The sequence below is a fragment of the Meles meles genome, chromosome 8 (assembly GCF_922984935.1).
Source record: "Meles meles chromosome 8, mMelMel3.1 paternal haplotype, whole genome shotgun sequence".
Lineage (NCBI taxonomy): Eukaryota > Metazoa > Chordata > Mammalia > Carnivora > Mustelidae > Meles > Meles meles.
Window position 1 is genome coordinate 49947790 of NC_060073.1, and position 25817 is coordinate 49973606.

General features: G+C 36.8%; 1 protein-coding gene across 2 annotated transcripts in view; it reads right to left on the reverse strand.

The window, feature by feature from the left end:
* Positions 1-25197, reverse strand: part of USP47 (ubiquitin specific peptidase 47) — a 111182-nt gene extending 85985 nt beyond the window's left edge. For both annotated transcript variants that reach the window (XM_046014459.1, XM_046014458.1), the window contains exon 1: positions 24943-25197. In XM_046014459.1, the coding sequence (XP_045870415.1) occupies positions 24943-24981 (39 nt within the window). In that variant the 5' untranslated portion in view covers positions 24982-25197. The remainder of the gene's footprint in view (positions 1-24942) is intronic.
* Between the last annotated feature and the right edge of the window lie 620 nt (positions 25198-25817).

Sequence of the window (25817 nt, forward strand, 5' to 3'; positions counted from 1 at the left end):
ACAAAGTAGCCATTTTATTGTTTATTAACATAGCAGGTAGTGAAACAAAAGAAAAACATGATTATCAAAAATTTAGAATGGCGGTAGAAGCAGGGACCCAACTGAAAAGTGAGTTACACAGCATTTCTGTAGTACTAGTAATGTTTTATATTCTGAAAAAGATGCCTGGGTATTTTGTTATTATTCTTTATACTGTACTTAATATATTCATTTTTTGTATTCTATTCTTCATAATAAAATCAAAATAGGAAAAAAAAACAGATGACTAAATTAATTTACTATGAACAATGCACATCTTACTTAATTTTTTTTAAACATATCTTATTTAGAGGGGAGGTAGGTGGGGAGAATGGGGTAACTGGGTGACGAGCATTAGGGAGGGCACGTGATCTGATGAGCACTGGGTGTTGTATGCAACTGATGAATTACTGAACTCTACATCTATATTAATGATGTTCTATATCTTGGCTAACTGAATTTAAATTAAAAAATAAAATATTTTCTTTGAGAGAGTGTACACCCGGAAGCAGGGGGAAGGGAGGAACAGAGGGAGAAGGGGAGAGAGAGAGAGAATCTTAAGCAGGCTCCATGCTCTATCTCATGACACTAAGATCATGCTCTGAGCCAAAAACAAGAGTCAGACACTTAACCAAATGAGCCACCCAGGCACCCCACATCTTACTTATTTTTGACAGCAGGACTGATAAATTAACATACATGAAAGACACAAAAAATCTTGACCTTAAAAAAGCACACTGAGGGGCGCCTGGGTGGCTCAGTGGGTTAAGCCGCTGCCTTCGGCTCAGGTCATGATCTCAGGGTCCTGGGATCGAGCCCCACGTCGGGCTCTCTGCTCAGCAGGGAGCCTGCTTCCCTCTCTCTCTCTCTCTCTCTCTCTGCCTGCCTCTCTATTTACTTGTGATCTCTCTCTGTCAAATAAATAAATAAAATATTAAAAAAAAAAAAAAAAGCACACTGACAAAGTCACCCACAACACTGATATGCATAAAATGTGGCTTAACAATTATAACTCCTAATTGAAACCACAACTAAAAAAATATGCCAAAAGATTATCTTTGGTCCTGTTGTATTCAACATTTTAAGTAATTACCTAGACAAAGCCATGAATAAAGATGATCAAATTTAAAGAAAAAAATCTAAGGAATAGTTAATATGATAAAAAGTATCAATTTAAAACCTATCTCAATAGATATGGCCAAAACAAAAATTTTAAATAGAAATAAACCCATTCTTTTCATCCAAAAAGTAACTAGACATAGGTGATAATCCACCAATTCTATCTTTAAGAATCCATCCAAGGGTTTAGTCAATGAATGCACAGATGTGAATATAAAAGGATACTCAGCAGAATGTTACTGCTACCTACCAGGGCCAGAAGGAAGAGTGGAAGCCTCTTAAAAGGATATTAAAAAGAAAACAGTATTCATTTAGATAGTGGTTAAAAAAAAATGAATATCACTTATAGTCTTAAAGCCACACATAACCTACCAAAACCTGTCAAAACCTACCAAAACCTACCAAAAGCTGTCTAGCCAAAAAAGAAAATAATTTATAAGAAAATTATAATAAATACATGCAATGGGATACCATGCAGTCTTTAAAAATAACATTATATGAGGGGTGCCTGAATGGCTCAGTGGGTTGAAGCCTCTGCCTTTGTCATGATCCCAGGGTCATGATCCCAGGGTCCTGGGATTGAGCCCCGCATCGGGCTCTCTGCTCAGCAGGGAGCCTGCTTCCCTTCCCCTCTCTCTGCCTACCTGTGATCTCTGTCTGTCAAATAAATAAATAAATAAATAAATATTTTAAAATAACATTATATGAGAAATGCGGAAAAGGGAAGATAACCAAAAGATATTGCTAAAAAAACAATGCTAGCCTTAAAACATGAAGAAAAACAATGCTAGCCTTAAAACATTAAGAATCTATATTGTGCATATGGTGAGCGCTGTGAAGTCTGTAAGCCTGATGATTCACAGACCTGTACCCCTGGGGCAAATAGTACCTTATATGTTAATAAAAATAACTAAAAAAAAAAGTCTATATTGTGAAGGAAAAGGAAGGGAAATTTTCAGAATTAAAGAATCATATCAAAGAATTAACAGTACTGTCTTTGAGGGTTAGGGCTAGAGGTGTTTTTTCCCTTTATGTTTTTTGGGGTTTCCAAATATTTAGCATTGCACATGTACTTGTTTTTGCAATTTATATGTAAATCGTAAGAAATAGTCTTGCCAAATTTAGTAAACTTACATATTAAGTAAAAATTTTAGGGGCGCCTGGGTGGCTCAGTGTATTAAGCCACTGCCTTCGGCTCAGGTCATGATCTCAGGGTCCTGGGACTGAGCCCCGCATCGGGCTCTCTGCTCCGAAGGGAGCCTGCTTCCTCCTCTCTCTCTGCCTGCCTCTCTGCCTACTTGTGATCTCTCTCTCTCTGTCAAATAAATAAATAAAATCTTAAAAAAAAAAAAAATTTTTAAGTGTTAGCTTACTCCTCTTCTCTCAAACAGAAGAGACAAAACACCTACCTGCTCAATTACAAGTGCACAATAAGAAAACAAAAGCAATTTTCCTAGGCAGCAGTACACATGGAAAAGATATCTAGGGAGATTTCAAAAAACGATAGTGTGTACAACAAACAGAATGATGTATCTATAGAAAACAAACAATAAAAACTAGCACAATCAAGATCAGATACCATCAACAGAACATATGCAGACTGTCAATGATGTGAGAGTAGTACACGGAAAACAGTTAAAGGAACTAAAGAGAGCAAAAATCAGAAGACTTACAATAATAAACTACTAGTAAGATTCTTCTACTTCAAGTAATATTTATCTGGAAAAACAGAGGCCAGAAGGAAGAGTGGAAGCCTCTTAAAAGGATATTAAAAAGAAAACAGTATTCATTTAGATAGTGGTTAAAAAAAAATGAATGTCACTTATAGTCTTAAAGCCACACATAACATTCTACACATTAAAATAGCTAACATTTCCATTTCTGGGACAACAGGGAGTAGATACACAACTTTTTATTCCACCTGCTAAATACAACTAAAAGCATTATCTATTAAAGATAAGAAGACACTGAAAAGTGAAGAGGAAGCAGACTGGGTAGAGACTCAGGACCGGAAGAATGAAGGACATGGTGGTTAATTCCCTGGATTTCTTTTTGCCTAATCAGCAGACTGAAAATGCCCCAAGATAAGGCTGTGTTTCTCTAGCTAAAGGATCAGAAAAGGGACAGTCTCACAACTTTTAGACACTAATCATACTACAGCCAAACATTACAGGGGAAGAAAAAAATAACTTACTCTGCCTCCACTCCCACCATCAAGGTCCAAGAGATTTCCACTCTCATTTGTCTAAGGCACTCCCTTCCCTCCCATACTCTTCCACCAGAGCGGCATTACAAAAAACCAAGTGGGCAGTGGGACTTTCATCACAGCTCAATCGTTAAGAAGTACCTACTCACTTCTCTATCAGTGAAGGCCTCATGGCAGAAAGAACAAAGTGACTCTCCCTGTCCCCGTATCCACAGAAGTTTAAGGGGAACCTGAACTTCATCCCCACCCAGGAATAACAAGGCACCACCCCAGGCTGTAAATTACGGTGGGATGAGGAACCTGGACTTCCATCCCCACCTCTCAGTAATGAAGGAGTACACCCTTTCTCCTGTTGGCATGGTGTCAGACATCTGTTACATCAGACGTTTAAGCATGATTCAGAGTTTCATAATATACCCCAAACGTCCAGGATAAACTGAAGTCACCTGTCATACCAAGAACCAAGAAAATTTCAACTTGAATGAGAAAAGAGAATCAATAGATGCCAACACCAAGATGACACAAATGTTGGAATTATCTGACAAGGATTGTAAAGCAGTGGTCATAAAAATGTTTAACAATTATAAATACACATGAAACAAATGAAAAAACAAAAACAACAAAAAACCAGAAAGTCTCAGCAAAGAAATCACAAAAAAACTAAAATTAAAACTCACTAAGTGGGGGTGCCTGGGTGGCTCAGTGGGTTAAAGCCTCTGCCTTCGGCTCAGGTCATGATTCCCAGGGTCCTGGGATCGAGCCCCACATGGGGCTTTCTGCTCTGCAGGGAGCCTGCTTCCCCCTCTCTCTCTGCCTGCCTTTCTGCCAACTTGTGATCTCTGTCTGTTGAATAAATAAATAAAATCTTAAAAAAAAAAAAAACCTCACTAAGTGGGCTCAATAGCAGAATGAAGATGAGGAGGGAAAGGATCATTGACCCTGAAGATAAGAACAGCAGACATTTTTATCTGAACAATAAAGAAAAAAGACCCAAAAAAGTCATTCTCAATATCCATAGGACCATAACAAAAGACCTAACTAACATTCATGTCAACCAAGTCCTGGAGGGAAAGGGGAAAGGGGTGTGAAAGGGGGTGAACATGAAAGGGATGTGAAAGGGGGTGAACATGAAAAACTAACTAAAGAAATAATGGCTGAAAACTCCTCAAATTTGGCAAGAGGCATAAGCCTACACATTCAGCAAGCTGAATGAATCCCAAACAGATTAATTCCAAAGCAATTCATGTAAAGACATATCATAAGACAAATCCTTAGAAACTAGAGAGAGAGAGAAAGCTTTCGAAAATAGAAACATCTTATCTACAAAGGCAAAAAAACCCCAATTTAAATGTAGCAGATTTCTTGTCAAATATCACAAAAGTAGATATTTTCCACACTATTTCCAAGAGCTGAAAGAATTGTCGGGCTAGAATTCTATAGTCAGTGAAAATATCCTTCAGGAATGAAGGGGAAATAAAGACATTTTCAGATGAAGGAAAGCTTAAAGATTTGTTGTTAGCAAACCTACCCTAGAAGAATAGTTAAAGGAAGTTCTCTAAACAGAAATAATAATAATGGAAAGAAATAATTTGTATTAAAAATGATATATTCTATGGCAATGTGTAAGTGCTATTTTAAATAAGTAATTAGAGCACTGCTCGATCAACACACTGTGTAAAACTCTATACTATAAAATAATTTAGAGTTGACTCAATGTGATGTTTGGGTTATTTCCACAAAAGCTAGACATCATTAACTCTTAGTCAAATCCACAAGTAAGTTGCAAAATAAAATTCAACTTACATCATTTCAGCTTAAAAGTTTTCCAAATATATGACCTGCCATGAGCGCTAAAACTGTCCACTGATCTGGCAATTTCTCTTCCAGGTATGTAACGAAAAGAACTGAAAGCAGGGACTCATAGATAGCTACACACCCATGTTCACAGAAGCACTGTTCATAGCAGCCAAAAGATGGAAACAAATATTTATACAGATATAAATATATTAAATGATTAAATATTAGGGAATATAAGGGTGTTATGTATGTTTGTGTGTGTGTAGTGTGCGTCTACATATATATATAGATACAATGGTATATTATTCAGCCTTAAAAAGGATGGCAATACTGACACAAACTACAACATGGATGAACCTTGAGGAAATGATACTAAGTGAAATAAGCCTGTCACCAAAAAAAAATACTGTAGAATTCCACTTATATGAGGTACCTAGAATTCAAACAGAATTCAAATTCAAACAGAATGGTAGTTGCCAGAGGTTGAGGGGGTGAGGGTGGGAGGATAGGGGAATAGGGAGTTATTGCTAATGGGTACAGTTTTCCAAGATTAAAAGATGTCTGCGGATGGATGATGGTGAGTAGCACAACAGTATAGTTAAATGCTAACGAACTGTACTTTAGGGGCACGTGGGTGGCTCAGTTGGTTAAAGCCAGGTCTCAGGGTCCTGGGATCGAGCCCCACATCAGACTCTCTGCTCAGCGGAGAGCCTGCTTCCTCCTCTCTCTCTGCCTGCCTCTCTGCCTACTTGTGAGCTCTCTCTGTCAAATAAATAAATAAAATCCTAAAAAAGAAAACTCTACACTTAAAAACTGATTAAGTAAATTTTGTGTATTTTTACCAAAATTTAAGAATTTTCTAAATTAAACATAGAATTTATGACCCTAAATGTGTGGCAGTAGCAAACTGTCTGCAAACTGGTTTCCAATGTTGCTACATTACAAATGCTTATAGTCATAAGAACATATTATGGCTATATGTAAATATATGTATAAAGATGGAATACATTTCTATGTTCTCTTGTAATTCAAAAAATATAAAATCTGCCTATTAAAGGTTTCCATATGATTTGAGTGTATATATGCATATATAGGGAGAAATGATACAGAAATAAATGCAGATTTCACATTTATATATGTGTATGTACATATTTTCTAGCTCCTTTCATTGAGAAAGCAATGATATCCTAGAAGCAATGATATCCCTGTAACAATAAACACATCTAATCCCCATATTGTGATTTCTCAATACCATTCTCCACCAAAAGGACTGAGAGATCTTTTTACAAATAACTGATCTTAGTGTTAGGGCTGGAAAAGTACAATCAAAGCTTGGAATATCCTGCACTGCCAGAAAGTAAGGTAGTAGTACTCCAAGAACGGTGAGACATGTCAAAAGGACACAGGAGCCAGCTGAAAGGGTTCTCACCTGCCAAGCCCAGAGTAATTTGAACATCAAAATAAAGAGATTATTTATTCAACTTAAAAGTTCACATTAAAAGATAGTTAATCAAATAGGAAGTAATCAAATAACTAAAGATATATACACAGGTAAGCTGAAAATGTAATAGTAAACATGTCCTATTTCCTGAATAATATTACAAATTGATGACAGGCAGTAAGCGATTGAGAATGGCTATAACTGACCTAGTATTCCTTAAGATGTCCTTACAACAAAATTTATTTTCAGAATTTAAATCTCACTTTGTTCACTTAAAAACTAAAATGTTAACTACAGAAGTTAACTGCCAAGAAGCTGAGTTTCCAAACATAAAAATTTTAATCATACTTTAAAACAATCTGATCATGAACTTTTTATTCAGTGTATTTCCAATATTTAATTTAGGAATGAGTATATAAATAGAAGAGAATTAAGGGTAAAGACATTATCAAATTTAACATCAATAGAGTTATAATTTTTTAGCCATTTTTTCAATTTTTAGCTTCTCAAGAATTCAGTCATTTCCTGTTTCCATTTTAATGTGGGTGAAAACTTGAGTTACAGTATAGTAAATCATTCAAATATATTACATTTCCCCATCCTCTTGCTATTTAGCATTCCTAACAGTTAAGCCATTCTAAACAAAACATCTCTGTAAATCATTATAATCAGAAAATGATACAAACTCCATTTACCAACAAAAATACAAGACTAATTTCTTAGATCCAATTATCCTCAACTCCATTCCCACTAGTATCTCTCTACAACTTCTCCCAAATGGTTCCATCTTCTTAACCCTACCTTTTCACCAGTGTGAAATTATATTGTAGGCTCAAATTTCTCAAAAGAAATCTCTTTGGGGCGCCTGGGTGGCTCAGTGGGTTAAGCCACTGCCTTCGGCTCAGGTCATGATCTCAGGGTCCTGGGATCGAGCCCCACATCAGGCTCTCTGCTCCGCAGGGAGCCTGCTTCCTCCTCTCTCTCTGCCTGCCTCTCTGCCTAGTTGTGATTTCTCTCTGTTAAATAAATAAAAAAAATATTTAATAAAAAATAAAAAATAAATTAAAAAAAATAAAAAAAAAAGAAATCTCTTTCATATATTTAGGATTTGTTTCAGTTTTAAAAAATAGAATTTTGATCCTCTTGTTAATATACTCAAAGAAAACAAATATGCCCAAAGATTTGAGGAGATTGGTCAGGAATATTACTTCAGAAAATCATAAAGATTCCATATGGACATGAATAAAGACCAACAAGTATATAGGAACAAACACAAGCAGATTTATATGCAAGATTCTGCTTAGCTAAAAAATGGAAATGGCTAATCTATAATATTTACTACCGAAAATGAAGCATAGAAGAGGAAAGTCTAAGTCTTTAAGGGAATTTGCTAAACAAAATAAATTCAGGAAATTAAATTCAGGAAAATAATTTCATAATACATAGCTTCTGCTACTGGAAGTATAAAGCATGGCCTTAAAACTTTTAAATAAATTTCTAAAAATTGATTTTGAAAGTTTCAAACTTTTCCAAACTGATTTTAAATTTAAAAAATTTTTAGTGCAAGGACTTTTACTATTTAAAAGAAGTCTGAGGTGCCTGGGTGGCTCAGTGGGTTGGGCCTCTGCCTTCTGCTCGGGTCATGGTCTCAGGGTCCTGGGATCGAGCCCCACATCAGGCTCTCTGCTCAGCACGGAGCCTGCTCCCCCTCCCCTGTCTGCCCCTCTGCCTACTTATGATCTCTCTCTCTGTCAAATAAATAAATCTTTAAAAAAAAAAAAGGAGTTTGATAATAATCACTATCTGCTTTAACCTGCTTTCTAAATTCAAATCTTCATATATGAATTTTCTAAAAGACAACTTTGTACTTGCTACTAAAGCTCAGTTCAAAGCATAAAAAATTGTAACTACACTCAATGTTGCTATTTTACTTAAATACAAATTCTTTGATAAAAGAATCTGCATTACTTTTTTAAAAAGATTTTATTTATTTATTTGACAGAGATCACAAGTAGGCAGAGAGCAGGCAGAAAGAGAGAGAGAGGAGGAAGCAGGCTCCCTGCTGAGCAGACACACACACACACACACACCCCCCCCCCCACCATGTGCGGCTCAATCCCAGGACCCTGGGATCATGACCAGAGCAGAAGGCAGAAGCTTTAACCTACTGAGCCACCCAGGCGCCCCATGAATCTGCATTATTAACAGGTGCTTATTCAATGTAACAGGATATGGATTTTCTGAACTTAAACTAATACTGAATAAGATATAACATCAATTGTCAATTTATGACATTTGTTTCCAAATCATATATCACACTCAAGTAATAAAGTATAACAAACAGTATGACTTACAATATGTTTTAAAAATTTTATAAAAATACCTATGTTCATACCTGCCCTTTGTGCTTTAATATTAGTGAGCCCCTCTGATAATTGCATTTTACTTTCTTTTAAAACACCCATAAAGCAAGCTCCCAGAACCCCATATTATAATCAGAAAACTAAATATATAAAACTCTGCATTCTATGTAGTCTATTTTTACTTGTAACAATTACATCAAGTACCCAATTAGTCGAAAATGAATAACAAAGTTTCAGAACCTTAAAAAAAAAAAAAAGTTAAAATCTAACTATGAGCAATATATTTTACTTGACAGTTATGAAACCATCAATCGGGTAACTCATCACATATGACACAGAATTATGATATTTAAAGCTGATGGACATTTAGACATTCAATTAAGCTCCTTATTTTACAGATGGATAAAAAGAAATTCTGAGACCTGAAGTGACTTGCCTTAACGTCATATATGAACATGGATCTCCTAAGAAATATAGGCTTTCTGACAACTTTATAATGTTAACATATTTGTGGCAATAAAGTTATAATGACATTATTTTCCCCCTTACATCTAAGGGGGAATACTCTTCCCAGTTCTGCTTTATTCCTTTTAATAGTTGTTCTACTACTGGTAATCGGTATCCCACTAATAACATACTGTAGGTATCTAAACTTAGAAACTAAACAAACTACTCTCAGGAGAGGCAATAATAAGACCTTTACTATTCCTGTTATCTTTATTTTTGATTACAGCTAAGTTTTCTTCTGTGAGTAGGCAGTTGTTGACAAGCAGTGACTCAGCTTGTGATACAACTGACTTGTTTACAGGTCTTGAATGTTCTACTGTATTATTACTAAATCAAAGAAGCTTTTTTATTATATTATCTGTTACCATGTGCTTATTTAGAAGCATGGATAATAATTTTAATGTAAGAATATTACATTCTTATAATATTCTGAACATGAAACTGTACAACTGAAAAAATGCATAGGTTACTCAGAACTATTAGAAGACCATTTATTTCCTACTGGAGAGGCCTATAGTGCAAATGAGCAATGTACTGCACGGGGCAAAATATCAAGGCTACAACCCTCTGGTCAAGGTGGCTACTTTTTTTTTAACCTGTAAAATCCTATGCAAGTCATTTAGTTTTCAAGGTCCACAAAGAGTTTTTCTGAAGATCAAAAGAAAATATCCTGAAAATACCCTACAAGTTATAATAATATCACACAGAAGCTATTATTATGAAACTACCAGTTACTATCCTTAGACTTAAAAAAAAATCCTTGACTACAGTAAAATTTACACAATTTATGATGTTTAAAATTGCAAAAGGTTATTTTTTGGGAGTAATATGAATTCCAACAGACAGGAAAAACCTGCAAAGATCTTTTGTTTTCTGATTGCATGGCCTTCTCACAAAGGGTAAAAACCTACTACTGTAAAAGTAGTAAAAACACCCACTACTTTAAAAGATCCCATAGGTTTATAATTTAGAGACAAATCTTATTCCTCATCTGGTCCAAGTCCCTTATTTGAAAGAAGAAAAAAAGAGAGAAGTGTTAAGCAACTACTGCTTAAACACAGTCAAACCACTTCTGATTCCGAAACCATTTCTTTTCACCAAACCAGGAGCTATGTGAACTGGGATTTCAAATACCACCACCATTTAACATGATTACCAGTCTTCCCTATGTAAATCATAAACTCCTTGGGAACAGGTACTCTTCTGTCTTCTCTCTCGCCTATCAGTACAGAGCAAATGTAATACTTACATAAAATATGTTTTCTGGTTCGGGATTAATAAAAATCCTCAAGCACATGAAAAGATGTTCTACATCAACAGTCATTAAAGAAATGCAAATTAGGGGCACCTGGGTGGCTCAGTGGGTTAAAATCTCTGCCTTTGGCTCAGGTCGTGATCCCAGGGTCCTGAGATGGAGTCCCGCATCAGGCTCTCTGCTCAGCGGGGAGCCTGCTTCCTCCTCTCTCTCTGCCTGCCTCTCTGCCTACTTGTGATCTCTGTCTACCAAATAAATAAATAAAATCTTAAAAAAAAAGAAGTGCAAATTAAAATCACAAAAATCACTATACACTTACTAAAATGCTAAAAAAAAAAAAGAAGAAAAGCAAAAACTAAACAAAAAATCCTGACATTGCCAAGTACCAAAAAAGAGGATGCAGAGCAACTAAGATGCTCATACACTGCTCATCAGAATACAAAACAGTACAGCCATTTCAGAGAAGTTTGGCAGTTTCTTACAAAGTTAAAGATGCATTTACCACCCAAAAAACAAGTATGCAAATACTTGCAGCAGCTTTATTCAGAATCATCAAAAACTGGAAATAAATATCCATTAGCTGGTGAATGGAGAAATAATCGCTGCACTCAGCACTAAGAAGGTCTTGAAGACTACTAATACATGAAACAACATGACGAATCTCATAGTTTTATATGAGGAAAGAAGTCAGACCCAAAATGCTACATACTATATGAATTATATGATGTTCTACAAAGGCAAAATATGAGGACAGAAAACAGATCAGTGGTTACAGAGCCCTGAATGTGCGGTGGACAGCGGGAGTGGGGAGGGGTAGAGCACTGTCTACAAGGGGCCTGAGAACACTCTTACTGTAATGCATCCTGGTGGTGGTTATACAACTGTATTAAGTTTGTCAAAATTCACAAAGCTGTATACCATAAAAGGGCAAACTTTACTACATAAATTACACCTCGGTAAACCTGACTTTAAAAAAAAAAACGTTTCATTCAAGCTCTTCCACTAGCTGAGACCTTGAGTAAGTTACTGAGCTTTTACGGCCTTTATGTTTTTCTGATCTAAAAATAAAGGAGGGGGTGAAGGGTCTGTAATACCTAACTACTACATCCCTTCCAGTATTAAATCATACTACTGAATTGCAGAAACATTTTCTGTGTCTGTTTCTTTCCGTGTCTGTTCTGTGTCTGGATGTGTGTCATGTTAATAGTAAATAATGTATTGCCAAATAAATATTATAAGGCATGTGATTATAAAATGTCAAAATTAAAGCAATAATATTTCTCAAATATCATTTAATAAGAGACTTCACTGTTAGGTATCTAATTTTTCACCAATTGCCTTCCATTATCACAAAGTACTATAAATAAACGTAATATAATAAATCATACAACTTGCTATAAATTTAAAATTAAAGGCAATAAAATGAAAGCACCTAAGCACATAAAACGGTGGTCATTTTATATCAATAAAATGGAGTAAATGTATATAAACTCGTAGTTTATTTATACTGAGTAAAGCAATACATATCTTTTAGGAAACGAGTCCTACAAAATTCGACTTTTTAATGCAACCTAGAACTGGGGTTATAATCAAGAGCTCCTCGTGGCTAAATATTAAAGTCTTAATTTTATTTGGAACATTAGCAATTTCCTTAGGAAGATTTCATTAATCCCCTAATTAAAAACATTCCTTGTGGTGTTCTCAGTTGTGTGGCTGCCACCATAAGAGTCCCCATGAGAGTCATCATTCTCCAGTACCAGTGCCACCTCTACCCTGCTGAGCTTCAGCCGAAAGAAAGGGGGTGAACACTGGAGTTCTACATACTAGTTACTCCATACTAGTTCTCCCTTACCAAGACTAATGCCTCAACAAATCAGTGGTAAAGCACTTAAGAAATTATCAACTACAAAAGTCACTCACAAGAATGTCCTTATGTGAAGAAACCGTATCATTATAAGCCTTGTACTGTCAGTGCAAATCAGCAGTTCTGAACTTCCCACTTGCAAATTTCCCTTCTAGCATCAAATGTAAGAATCTGCTCAGGACTTCAAAACATATCTAGACTCCCAGGAGTACAGTTCCTGGCACTTTTCTGGGCGCAAATGAGGCCTACCTCCTTAGCATATCTGAAGACACCTACCTGTGTGTTATCCATATAAAAATGTAACAAGTATGCCAAAAGAGATTCTGCCAGCATGACTCACATGTGGGAAATGCACTTAAGATGCATTATGATGGGAAACATTTCATTCTTAAAAAACAAAAAAGTACCTAATTAAATTATTGCAAATGGGGGAAAAAAAGAACAGGTAAGAGAATAAGGTATTATTAACAAGTTCCCCCTTCCCCATTTTCATTTGTGTGTAGATTTTTAATATTAATGTAGGGACATAAAACATTCATGCAAGTAAAATATGTTTCAGTGAAAAAGTTTCAGGAATTAGATTTATAAATATTATCACAAACTTGTTAACTTTTTCTGGGAAAAAGTTGATTTCAAGCCCCCTAATGCCTACACAGTAAAAAATCTAAACTCCTCAGAGGCATACAAAGCCTTCAGCACTTATAAGACACCATCTTCCAGAACCATCTTCTACTACTCAACCCCAGACAATCTATCCATCTATACTTAACTTTTGTCAATTCCTAAAATGCATTACAAACCTCTGTGTTTTAAATGCTACTCCTTCTAACTAAATTAACTGGACTAGTATCTAGAACTAGAACTAAGTCGGGTATCTTATTTATCTTTGAACCTGATTCTAGCAGCTAACTCAATGTTTAACTGAATAATGAATTCTACTGAATCAGAAACTACAGAAACCTACACTAAGAAAAATTACAGGACATTTATGATAAAATGAAAATAGCTAAGTATGACTTGAAACAGGAAAATATCATTTATATAGTCAAACTACAATATTTTGGTTATACTACAAACCTTCACGTAAAGTCATAAATGAGATCCATGGTCTTCCTAAAGCTAAACCTATAATCTCAGCAAAGGTATTAGATTCACTATAGTAGAAAAGTTTAAATTCTAGACTTTTTCTTAATTATGTTACTTAATAGCCCTTAATTTTTCTCTACTCGAAAGCCACTATATTTGTTGAATACAAGCATGTTATGCTCGCTAGGCTAATATTTGAAAGACTCTGCAAGTCTCATGAGTCAACTACGCAGCATCATATCTAGAGCACAATCAATGTACAACTGACAGGAACAGTCTCTTTCATCCCTGTCGACTAGCTCTATTCCAGAGTTAAAATCAGAATTATCACATACATAAAGTTCTTTTGGAAACAAACTATTCTTAACATGGATCCTGCTTTAAAATAGCATTTCACACTGAATCTTCCAAAGCAGTAATCTGTTAATCTCATAAGGCATCTTGACAAATATCTATACATACTAAACCAATTTTTCTTAGAACCTCTATTAGACTCAAAAACTTATTTTTAACATGTGTACTCTTACATGTTCTAGTTCTCAATTAAAGCAGTAAGAATAGCAATATGTTTATATCAGCAATATTTGAGGATGTAAAAAAACCTGTCAAATCCAACAGTCATTTAGGATTTGTGCAAACACATAGATATTTAGCTAACAGGTCATAATTAGAACTGTAACTGTAATGACTAGCATATTCAGTAACTAAATATGACTTCATTTTCATTTAATCAATAAATATTTATTGGACAACAATGCATAGCACATTGCGCGGGTTCCTAGAAAGAATGTAAGATAAAAGTAATAACATAATGGAGGGGTATGCTGACATTTATAGGGTGCTTATTATTTGCAAGAAACCTTACATGTATTAACTCACTTCTTGTTCCTAAGCCTAGGATGTAATTACTAGTATCCTCATTTAAATACAGTACCAAGAAGTTAAGTAACTTGCCCAAGGTCACAAAGCTACTATTTGAACCCAGGCACTCTGGTTGTCATGTCCTGCCTTTGGGAAGATTTTCTTATCTAATAAAGGTAATAATGTAGTAACACGTAACTTATAAGGGGGTATAATTTTTCAAATGTCAAAAGATATAGTGCAATGGGTTTCAGGGTTAGGGAAATGTAATCAGGTTGAAAGAGAATCAGAAATGTTTACTTGTGGGATGTAAAAAGAGCTAGATTTTGCTGGTAGGACAATATTTTAAGAGCATGTTTTTAAAAAAACATTAAAATTCGACGCCCATTATCTCAGTAATTTTCACAAAAACAGTAATCTCTCAACAGTGGGTTAAAGCAACAGTTTTATATAAATAAAAATGTTGATATCCATGCCTACTTTATATATGCATGGTTCAGTTTAGTTCTATTAAACAAAAGAATAGATATAAATTATTATTGCTCCTAACCCTAGAGATAAAGTAAATGGAAATACATAATAAGGCAGAGAGGAGACCTCTGTTTACTTACCATATGCTTACATCCACACTATACCAACAGCAAATCATTCTCAAGAGAAATGCGTGCTCTTTAAGAATCTTGATTACATCAGTTTTGCCAATCATTTGTCATCATTGCCAATCACAATTATTTTGCCCCAAAGGCTTTGTACAATGGAGATATTTGTACAAAAGTAGATTTTAAGCCAAGAGTACCTGGACAGAACACTTTAAAATCTGTGTAATAAACCTCATAAAAGAATATGCCTCTGCATATCAGGATACCTAAACATGTTGCCTAAACTGAAGAAGATCCTTAAAGACAAATGAATCAATTTTAAAAGTAGATTTCTTCTGGAATCTTAATTGACAACAGATATTTAAATATATATATTCAGTGATATGTTTTTCCGAGCCCCCTATTTTCAATATAACCTTTTCTTTCCAGGTTGGTCTATCATGGTACTTTAATACCCTGGAAATGTACTAACCCAGTCCCTTCAATTTCACCAAAAAATTACAGTACCTTGACACTAAGAGGCAAAAACTTTGACTAATCAAAAAACTGGAAAATAAGAAAGAGGCAATCCTAAAGAAAGTACTTAAGAAAGCACTTAAATAATAGTTTTCATGCCAAATCAAAGTTCACCAATTTAAAACTCCCTAGAAAACAGATGATAAGAAAGTACTTCATAATATTCACTCACGGCAAGGACACAGAAGTGACACATGAAAGCATAGAGCACATATGTGAACAGCAACTAATGTAGCCAAATGTGGCTAAAACAAAACTGGCCTGGGGCAGGAGACAAATACATTAAGTTAGGAATTTCTGGTTAAAGAGGATAGTTTGAATACAAGCATTGAGCTCTGAACCTTCTCAAGATAACTTTGAAACAAGAGTTAAGGCATTTTTTTTAAAGAGCATAAACCCATAAGAAACCAGAAACGTGATTTCAAAAGCTGGAAAGCAGATCAAATGGTAATGACTATTACATGTAAAGAAGCTGAATTCTCTATTAGTTTAGAAGAAAACCAAAGACACCTGGTTTATATCACACTTACAATTACACCAAAGGACTCCCATATACTCCCTGGAGAAGTGGTTGCTTCCAGAGTTGGGGCAGAGAAAATACACCACGGGCCCAAGCATAATGTGGTGCCAGAAAGTAAGTTCTCAGAAAGCAAGGATGAACACAGAGATGCCAACCAGAAAGTGCTCTCCTGGCCAAGATTGGAACAGCTTAAAAAGCAAAATAAATAATAATAGCATTAGGTTATAATCCAAAGAATAAAATAAATATCCAAAAGTCTATACTGATATAAATTATTATGGGAAATAAATGGGGAAGAAGGGATAACTCTTCCTCACCAAAGAAGTCCAATTAATAAATACAGAAATGAGGAAAATAGAAAACCACTATTAGAATGCACTAGTAATAAGACAAAACCCATAAATAGATGCTAAAATTGGTGGGCAGAAGTTTAAGCCTCAACAAGGTATCTGCACAGTCTCAATGTATTTAGTAATTATTAAAGAGGAAAACAGTAACTTTATAGTGGAGAAAACCTAACAGACCGCACCATACCCATGTGATCAAGGTTAACATTACTAGCAGTACATCACATTTTCCCACACCTTCCAGATGGCATACTGAGAAGAACACGTCACATCTGCAATATCACTTTCTTAATTCCCAACCTCATGAGAGAGGTCATAAATCATGAGAAAATGTCAGACAAACCCAAATTGAGGGCCATTATACAAAATAACTATTCAAAGTGTCAAGGTCATGAAAGAGAAGGAAAGGGTAAGGACTGTCACCAATAAAAAGAAACTATGGAAATAAGACAACTAAATGCAGTGTAAGATCCTGAATTTGTATCTTCAAACAAAAAGGGCCATTTGTGGAAAAACTAGTAAAATATGGTTAATTTCTTACTCTTGACAAGTGTTTTATCATTATGTAATATGTTAACATGAGGAGAAGCTCACTGAAGGGTATATGACAATTCTCTATTATTTCTGCAACTCTTCCAAAAAATTTTTAAAGGATAGTGGGGGGGGGGGGAACCCTAAAAGGTTCAGAAACTGTCAGTTTCAGACACTCTGGGAGTTAAGGGTGGAGTCCAACTAGGAGAACAGATTTGTTCAAGATTTGTTCAAGAAGGAGTTAGAACTCCCAGACCTCTCTTCTACTCCTTGACCCTTTCTGGCAAAAGGCTACATGATCTCTGGGAGTGTGAAACTGGGTATCTCTGCACTAGAGGATGTTAGTCTCAAATGAGTGTGAAGAGTGCCATACTGAAAACTGGAGAACAAATGAAAATGTATTTGCATACTTAATGATGAAACCCAAATCCCTTTTTCCTACTCAGTCCCCAAGATTGTTCTCTCCAGGCATAAGATCAGAAATCTTTTCTGGGAAATCAATCCAACACAAGAGAAAAGAGGTGTCATTGGGAGTCTGCAAGAAAATTATTCAGCCATATCACCCTACAGGGAAAACCATAATCATCCACTTGTAGGGCTGCTAAGCTTTTTAAGGCACCTCTTTTAAGTAAGAGTTGACTTTAAAGGGTCACCAGGCATCCAAGGAAAGCATCTCATATGAAAGACAAAGCCCAAGCAAATAAACACAAAAAGGAAATTTGGAGGTTTGAGAAAAAGTATATGCTGTCCAGAAAGCTACTGAAAGTGGTCCTCCAAAATGAGAAAACAAGCAAAGAAGACATCAGATACGGAACTAAGAGTCCCAATACAATAGAGCCCTGAGGGGGACTACTAAGATGATAGTAAAGGCAAATATAGACAATAGCTGCAATTCAAGAAAACTTAAATAAAAAATAAGTACGTTTGAACATAATAAGAGGAGATTTATACACTTGAGAGAATTGGACTAAATCACAGCTTCTCAACAGTGTCACTATTGACATTTTGGACTGCACAGTTCTTTCTTGTGGGAGTCTGTGCTGTGCAGTGTAGGATGATGTTTGGCAGCAGAGCTTGCCTCCACCACTAGGCATCAGTAGCATACTCCTTGCCTTCTCAACATTGCCAATGTCCACTGTGTTGCCCCCTGTTGAGAACCTCTTGCTAAATTAATGATAACTAAACAAAATAGAAAACTAAATAGAAAACTAAACAAAAGCAAGTTGTTGTTTTTTTTTAAACATTAACACAGGAAAAACAAAATATACAGGAAAGAAAAACAATTACAGTAAACTACAAGACTCAACTATGAATAGCTTATAGTCACATTAACACACTCTGAGTACTGGTATAAGCAAACTACTTGCAATATGACAATACTGGGAAGACTGAGCAGGACTGAGAAGTGTGTCTGGGTATGGCGGGGTAGCCGTACACCTTATCTTCTACTTGTAGTAAGTCAGTAGATAATGCCTTAAACTGAAAACTCAAGAAAGATCACTACAGACAGAACATTTTGAGATATGTAGATAAATATCAAAGAAATGAATTGAAAGTGGTTGTGTCTGAAGAGCCCAAAATAAAAGGAAGAGGGAATTTGCAGAGGACTGTTTTGTCAATAGTCCTGCTGAACTATTCAACACTTTTTAAACATGTACACATATCGCTTTGATAAAAATTAAATTTAAAAAAAAACAACTGAAGCTAGATTATGAAGTACTTTCACTGGTTAAGGCCATACAGACTTAGAACCAAAACAGCTTCACAACTTTTTTTTTTTAAGATTTTTTATTTATTTATTTGAGAGAGAGTGAGAGAGAGCATGAGCGAGAAGAAAGTGAGAGGGAGAAGCAGACTCCCCGTGGAGTTGGGAGCCCCATGCGGGACAGATCCCAGAACTCCAGGATCATGACCTGAGCTGAAGGCAGTCGCCCAACTGACTGAGCCACCCAGGCGCCCAAGCTTTACAATTTTGAGCAAGGTCCTCAACCTCTTCAAGCCTTACCTTCTTCAACTATAAGATAATGAAGAATAGCAGCTGTCTTAAAGGGGTATAATAGGAACTAAATAAGATAACATATGCAAAAGGTTTACCACAGTATTTGGCACACAGTGCTTATAAATAGTACCTATTACTCAGTTTGCAATCAGAAGTTATTAACTATAAACTTTAGAAAGTAAGTAAATCATAATCTCTCCTGTTTTAGAAAGTAACTGACAGTCATAGGGACGACCAATTCCTAAAGAACCTAGAAGTCAGAGACCTGAATTCACTTAAATATGAAAAAAAGGAAAATGGAGGAGTCAAAAAAAATCTCGGAACTTAAGTAAATAAATATATGCTGACAACACTAACTGAACAGAACATAGAAAGAAATTATGTTGAGAAGAGAATACGAGGAGAGAGAAGAGATATGAGCCTGATATTACCTACATGTAATCTGTGGGTCCTAGCATACAACCAAATAGAGATATCAGGTATGCAGGTGGAAATCCAAATCTAGAGAGGTCAGGGCTGGAGACAGAAATGGGTATATTACAATCAAAGGCTGAAGCCATGCAAGTGGATCAGATTACTGTGGCAAACTCAGAGCAAGAAGAGAGGGTAAAGACAAAAATCATGAGCATAAAAAACAACATTATAACACGATACCAATAATTACCTCAAAAACTACAATTAGGTCATCTAACTTTTTTTTTTAAAGTAATGTATATACCCATTGCTGAAATAGGTAAAGAAAATCTAAATACAGCCCAATGATCCAGATATCCAGGAACAACAATTGTTAATATTTTAGAGTATTTCTTCTAATCTTTCAATGCCTATAACCCTAAACTGTCCATTTTTTTCCCTGACAAATTTGGAATCCTATACAACTGCACTCAGCTTTTTTACTTTATTAAGTCAGCATTTCCAATGGTATCTTAAATACTAATGATTTTTTAGTAAACACTCCAATTTAAGTAAACTACAGATGAGTCACTTGACATAACTGTCATATTTGCTTCATACTGGTAAAGGAGAATCAACACCCCAATTTTTTAAAAAAGGCTAATTTTTAAAGAATGATCAAAAACAAGAAAGACCAATGTAGCACATTTCCTTAAGTAATTTAATTAGGAGACATAAAATTAAAAGACTATTCATTTGATAGAACCATAATAAATCCTCATGGATTTTATTAAAAACCAGACAACAGAGATAAAAAACAATTTGCTTTAATGTTTTGGGAGTTCTCAACATTAATGGTCTTTATATACTTGTGAGGTCACTGTGAAGCTCAAACGAGTTAATATACATGAAGCACATATAACAGTATCTGACCTATAATAAGTGCTTACTAAATATTAGTTATTACTATCATCACCATTGTTTCATATAGAAACTGTTTATGGCATGGAAAAGGAGCAGAAAGAAACCTGAGATATGAAACTACTCTTTTGTCTTTTCTTCCATTTTTCCATTTTCTCTATGCTTATATATTCTGTGGACATCACTTAAAATACTATTTTAAAACAATTAGATATGTATCTTATCCTGAATTATACTCTAAAACACTTGAGAGATGAATAAATTTTTGCTATTTCCTCAAAATGTTCCTTACATGGCATAGTACAGTAATATGCACAGTGAAGACTCACTAAATATTAGTATCACAAATCCTTATAAAGAGAATAAAAACAAAGCAATAAATAAAAATTGGGATGAGAGTAAAAGCAAGAGACCTGAAAGCCAATTATCAATACAATTCAAAGACACAGAATAGAATGAAATAGTGAGGTAAAAGCTTTGTTATAAACCACAATGAATAGACCATACTCCCTTTGCTCTTCTCTGGGTATAATAGGTTAGGAGGGATACTAAAAACACTGAATTATGCCTAAAAGAGAGCAAGCGAGAAGCAAGTAAAGAACTAAGGATCCACAGACTGTAGAACAGAGGGGGCTGGCCCTCCTCCTCCCCTCTCCCATTTTCAAGAATAAGAAAAAGCTGTCCCATGGGAACTGATTTAAGATTTCTCTGTTGTCCAAGGCAATTATCAAAAGATGGCAGGTCAGAGGTCTAGACTTCTTTCAGCTCAAAAACTTAAAATAACAGATCTCTTCTAAGGCAAAGATGTTATCAGAGATTAGCCATGAAGGTGTTCAAGCAAGAGTTGGAAAACAGCTTGCCAATGAACTGTGCTGCAGAAAACATCCAAGTAGGAGATAATTGTTTTGAATTCTAAGTTTCTCCATACCCTGAAACCACATCAATAAATATTACTGAATATCTGCTCCAGAAAGGGTACTGTCCTAGATCTATAACGTATACAAACACAGAAAATTGAGAGAAACACACAAACATCTCTGCTGCCAAGGAATTCATAACATTACATAAAATGTATATTACAGTTTGGGACCATAATATATGTCACCAAACACTATTTATTAATAATTGCCAAATGAATTGCCAAATAAATCCTAGTCACATAAAAGGTCTTCAAAGAAGGAGAAATCCCTAAGGTTAAAATGGTCATAAAAAGATTTTTAAAATAAACAAGGTATAGGGTATTTATGGAAAAATGTATATGAAGGTTCTGAACAGAGAAGTAGAAAGCAGGGATAGTACAAAAAGAAGTGAAAAGCAAGTGAGAGAGAACCCCATTTGGCTGCATTAAAAATGTGTTTCATGGGAGAAGAGATAAGCTGAAAAGGAAGGTTGTGGCCAGAATCAACTGTACTAGGCCTTGAATACAAGCTAAGTAGTTTCAAATTTATCCTGTGTACAGCATCTGTAGCAACTACTCAACTCTGCTACAGCCACAGACAATAGTAAATAAACGGGCATGGCTGTGTTCCAATAAAACCTTTGTTAGGAATACTGAAATTTGAATTTCATATATTTTCATGTGTCATGGAATATTATTCTACTTATCTTTTATAATTTGGAAATGTAAAAGACATTCTTAACTCATGGGCCATACAAAAACAGGCTATGATACTTGTAGTACACTAAGCAGCCCTCTTTGGAGTCCTCTAAGATGTATCTGTCCCTGAGATTCAGGGACCAAAATAATATATTATTCATTCAACAACTACACACATGCATGAATGCACACACCTAAGCAAGATCTAAATCTAGCAGGGTTCTCTATACAAAGGTCCTAAGCAAACAAAAAACAATAAAATCCTCTATATTGTTGATAATAAGCTATTAGAACAGAAGCAAATTTTTGTTTTAATTTTGCAATTTATTTTATTTTCTTTTTTTTTTAAGAGGGAACAGAAGCAGGGGAATGGGAGAGGGAGAAGCAGCTTCCCGCCAAGCAAGGAGCCCCAAGTGGGGCTCGATCCCAGGACCCTGGAATCATGACCCGAGCCAAAGGCAAATGCTTAACAACTGAGCCACTCGGGTGCCCCTGCAATTTATTTTCACATAGTAAATGTACTTAGAAAGTTACAAACTAGTCTTACAAACCCTCCAAGTTATACGAAGGTAACTATAAAATAGGGTATAATCAAGGAATAGTGAAGGGATATGAGTTCTAGTCCTTACACTGTCATTTACTCATTATGTGACCCTAAACAAGTCACTTTTTTAAAAGATTTTATTTATTTATTTGACAGAGATCACAAGTAGGCAGAGGCAGGCAGAGAGAAAGGGGGAAGCAGGCTCCCTGCGGAGCAGAGAGCCCAATGCATGGCTTGATACCAGGACCCTGAGATGATGACCTGAGCTGAAGGCAGAGGCTTAACCCACTGAGCCACCCAGGAGCCCCCTAAATAAGTCACTTTCAATCCTCTAGCCCTAATTTCCTCATCTGTAAACTGAAAGGGTTTAAGTTACTAGATGATCACTATAGTCTCCCTTTAGCACTGTATGATTTAACTCCAACTTAAAAAGACAGGGTATGACAAAGAGAAAAGTGATAATTAAGGACATAAAAAGGGTACTGACTAAATAAGCAGGCAGATAAGAAAAACAGGTAGGAAAAAGACCAAAAAAGTACAATATTACTAAACAACTAAGATACTAAAATAAAGAAAAATTCAGCAAGAGGAGTATGGCCATCAAAAAAGAAAGAACTAGTTAATAAGCTAAAAAAGGCAAAAACTTCAAGTAATAGTCTTGAGACTTGAGACCACTGTGCATGCTTCCAGGAATCATGAGAAGAGCCAGGGGAAAAGAACAGCCTGAAGATCAATCTAGAGAATAGGAAAAAAAAAAAAAAAAAGATGTATGTTCCAAAAAATGTAAAAGGAAAAAAAAAAAAAAGTTGGGATGTGCTTGAAGCCTCAGGTAAGGGAGTTAGTCTTAAAGGAGAGGCAATTAATCTTTAAAATCCAAAAGGTAAAAGCAGTATTACAGTATTGGTTTTTACACAACTGATATTTTTCTGCAAAGCTGCATATTTATATCATGGGTATTTTTAAGACATCAAATTATTAGGGAAATAAATCTGATGTTGCATTTTCTTAAAGCAGAGTTTCACCTATATTGTATTTTTCTAACGGTCAAAAAATTAAGAAAGGACTAACTTTGCTTTTTGTAAGAATGAAAACCAGCAATATGTAGCTTTAAAAGAAAATGCATGTTTATCTTCCTTACACTACCTATCACTTCTGTTCTTCCGTAAGGGTTACGTATGTAGTAAAATACCTCTCCTTTAAGTGAAGCTCAACGAATATTACCAGCACTCTCAGTAGCTTTGAAAGCTCCCACAGCAAGAACTCTAATTCATCTGTTTATCTGCCTTGCACAGAGGTGGTGATGTTCGATGAATAAATACTGACACACGATACCAGGTTTAAAAAAAAAAAAACACAAAACTGTCCTTGCAAAACAACTGCCATCTGATAATGTAGGAAAAATATTTTATCAGATACATAACTCCAGTATCACTTTTGCAGTGTCAGAGCTTGCTTAAGTAGCAATAAATTGATACAAAGCATCTAAAAAAAAACAAAAATAAATAAGAATGTTTAATGGATATCGCTTATAAACATCGAGATTCTACACAGCTCATTTCAACAGGACACTGCCTCTATTTAAGGTATATGAGAAATAAAAATCCAAAGCATTAGCCTGATGATCAACTAGTTAAAAATACACATTTGGATACGCTGAAGATATTTATAAAGTCAACAGGGATACTATTAATATATTGAAATTCACTGGCTAGCGCTGGATTCTACCATTAATCTTCTACTACTATTCAAGAGAAGCCAAGAAGTTAAGGCTTCTCATATCACTTGCTTTAAAGAATTCAAGAAGTCACCGAAACTAGCATACACAACCCAGCTACGAAAAGTAGTTCAGCTCTCCATATGGTAAGGTTTAGCTATCTCTCACCTTTCCGTGAAAGTCACATTTACTTTTTCAACGATCTTCCATAGGCCCCATTTAGGCAGGCCAACAGTATTACCCAGTAACAGGAGTTCAAAAAAGTCTTAACAGTTAACTCTGCCCTCCCACAGATCTCAAGTTGGGTGTAGATTTCACAAGCCCTGAAAGCTACACACTGCCACTGTCAAAACCAGAAGCAGCACCGTCACCCTATCGTGCCCATCAACAACTGTTACAGAAATTTTTCTTTGAAATTATCTTGGCTCGACATGTTAAATAAGTAGTCAAAAAACCACCTTCTCCCTCAATGCTGGACCTCATTCCTTCCAGTCCGCTCCTTTATCCGTCCGGCCCGACAAACCCGAGAGGGGCGGTCTCGGCTCCCACTCCCCCGGCCCCTAGATCCAGTCGGGTCTCCCAACTGCTCGCCGCACCCACCGTACAGCCCCCACCACACACCTCCTCCTCCCCCCACAGCCGGGCCCGCACACGAGCTGGGCCCGCAGCCGACCCCTCACCCGGGCCTGCACTGCCTCGAGCGGACACAGGCCTCGGGCCTAGCCTCCTTCGCTGGCCCCTCACCTCTTTCGGGACCAGTTGGTTCTCCTCGCCGGGCACCATGGCTCAGACTCCGGCCGCTCCTCTCCGCCCTGCCGGGGGAGGGGGCAGGGTGGTGGCGGCTCTCTATCTCAGGAGAGAACGGCAGCAGCAGTCATCCTCTCCACCGCCTGCGCTCCGGCAACCGCGGAGGCCTCAGCCTGGGCCTCAGACACCAGCGCGCAGACACCGACCCACGGCTGCTCCTCCGCCGCCGCCGCCGCCGCCGCCGCCGTCGCCGCCGCCGTCGCCTTCGTCGTCGGCCCCTCCCCCAGCCCGCTGCAATCAATGGAAAAATGGCGGCGGCTGCTCTCGCGAGAATTCGAGCCGTCGGGCTCCGAGCCCGGCGCTAGGCGCCCAAGGTGCCGAGGCAGCTGTCGCTCGCATCTAATTACTTCAGCTCTTACTAAGCCCCGGGAGGTACAAAATTGGTTGAGCGGCCATGCAAACAAACGCCTTTCATGGGAGGGATTCTGGACAGTCCATTTCGGGACTCCCTCTGCCGGCAGGGAAAGGACCAGGCCTCGGACCCCTCCATGGCTTCTTGGGCTCTTCGGACTTTGCCCACCAGGGAAAGACTGGAGTCCAAAGCTCCTTCTCTGACCTTACCGCCAACCAGCACTGCCCTCCCTTCCCGTTAGAAGAGCGTCTTAACTCCATCTCCTCTTCGCAACCCCCCCCCCCCCTCCTGGAAGAGAAAGCGTCACGGGCGGTCTCCCGGCCTCCGCGCTCGGACGCGGCCCCAGCCAGAAGGAACTGCGTTTTCTTTCCCCCGACCTCTGCCTGCAGTCCTGACGGCCCGGCTCCAGGGACCTCAAAGCCATCTCCTGCGAGGGGAGGCGGCAACCCTCGCCTCGAAG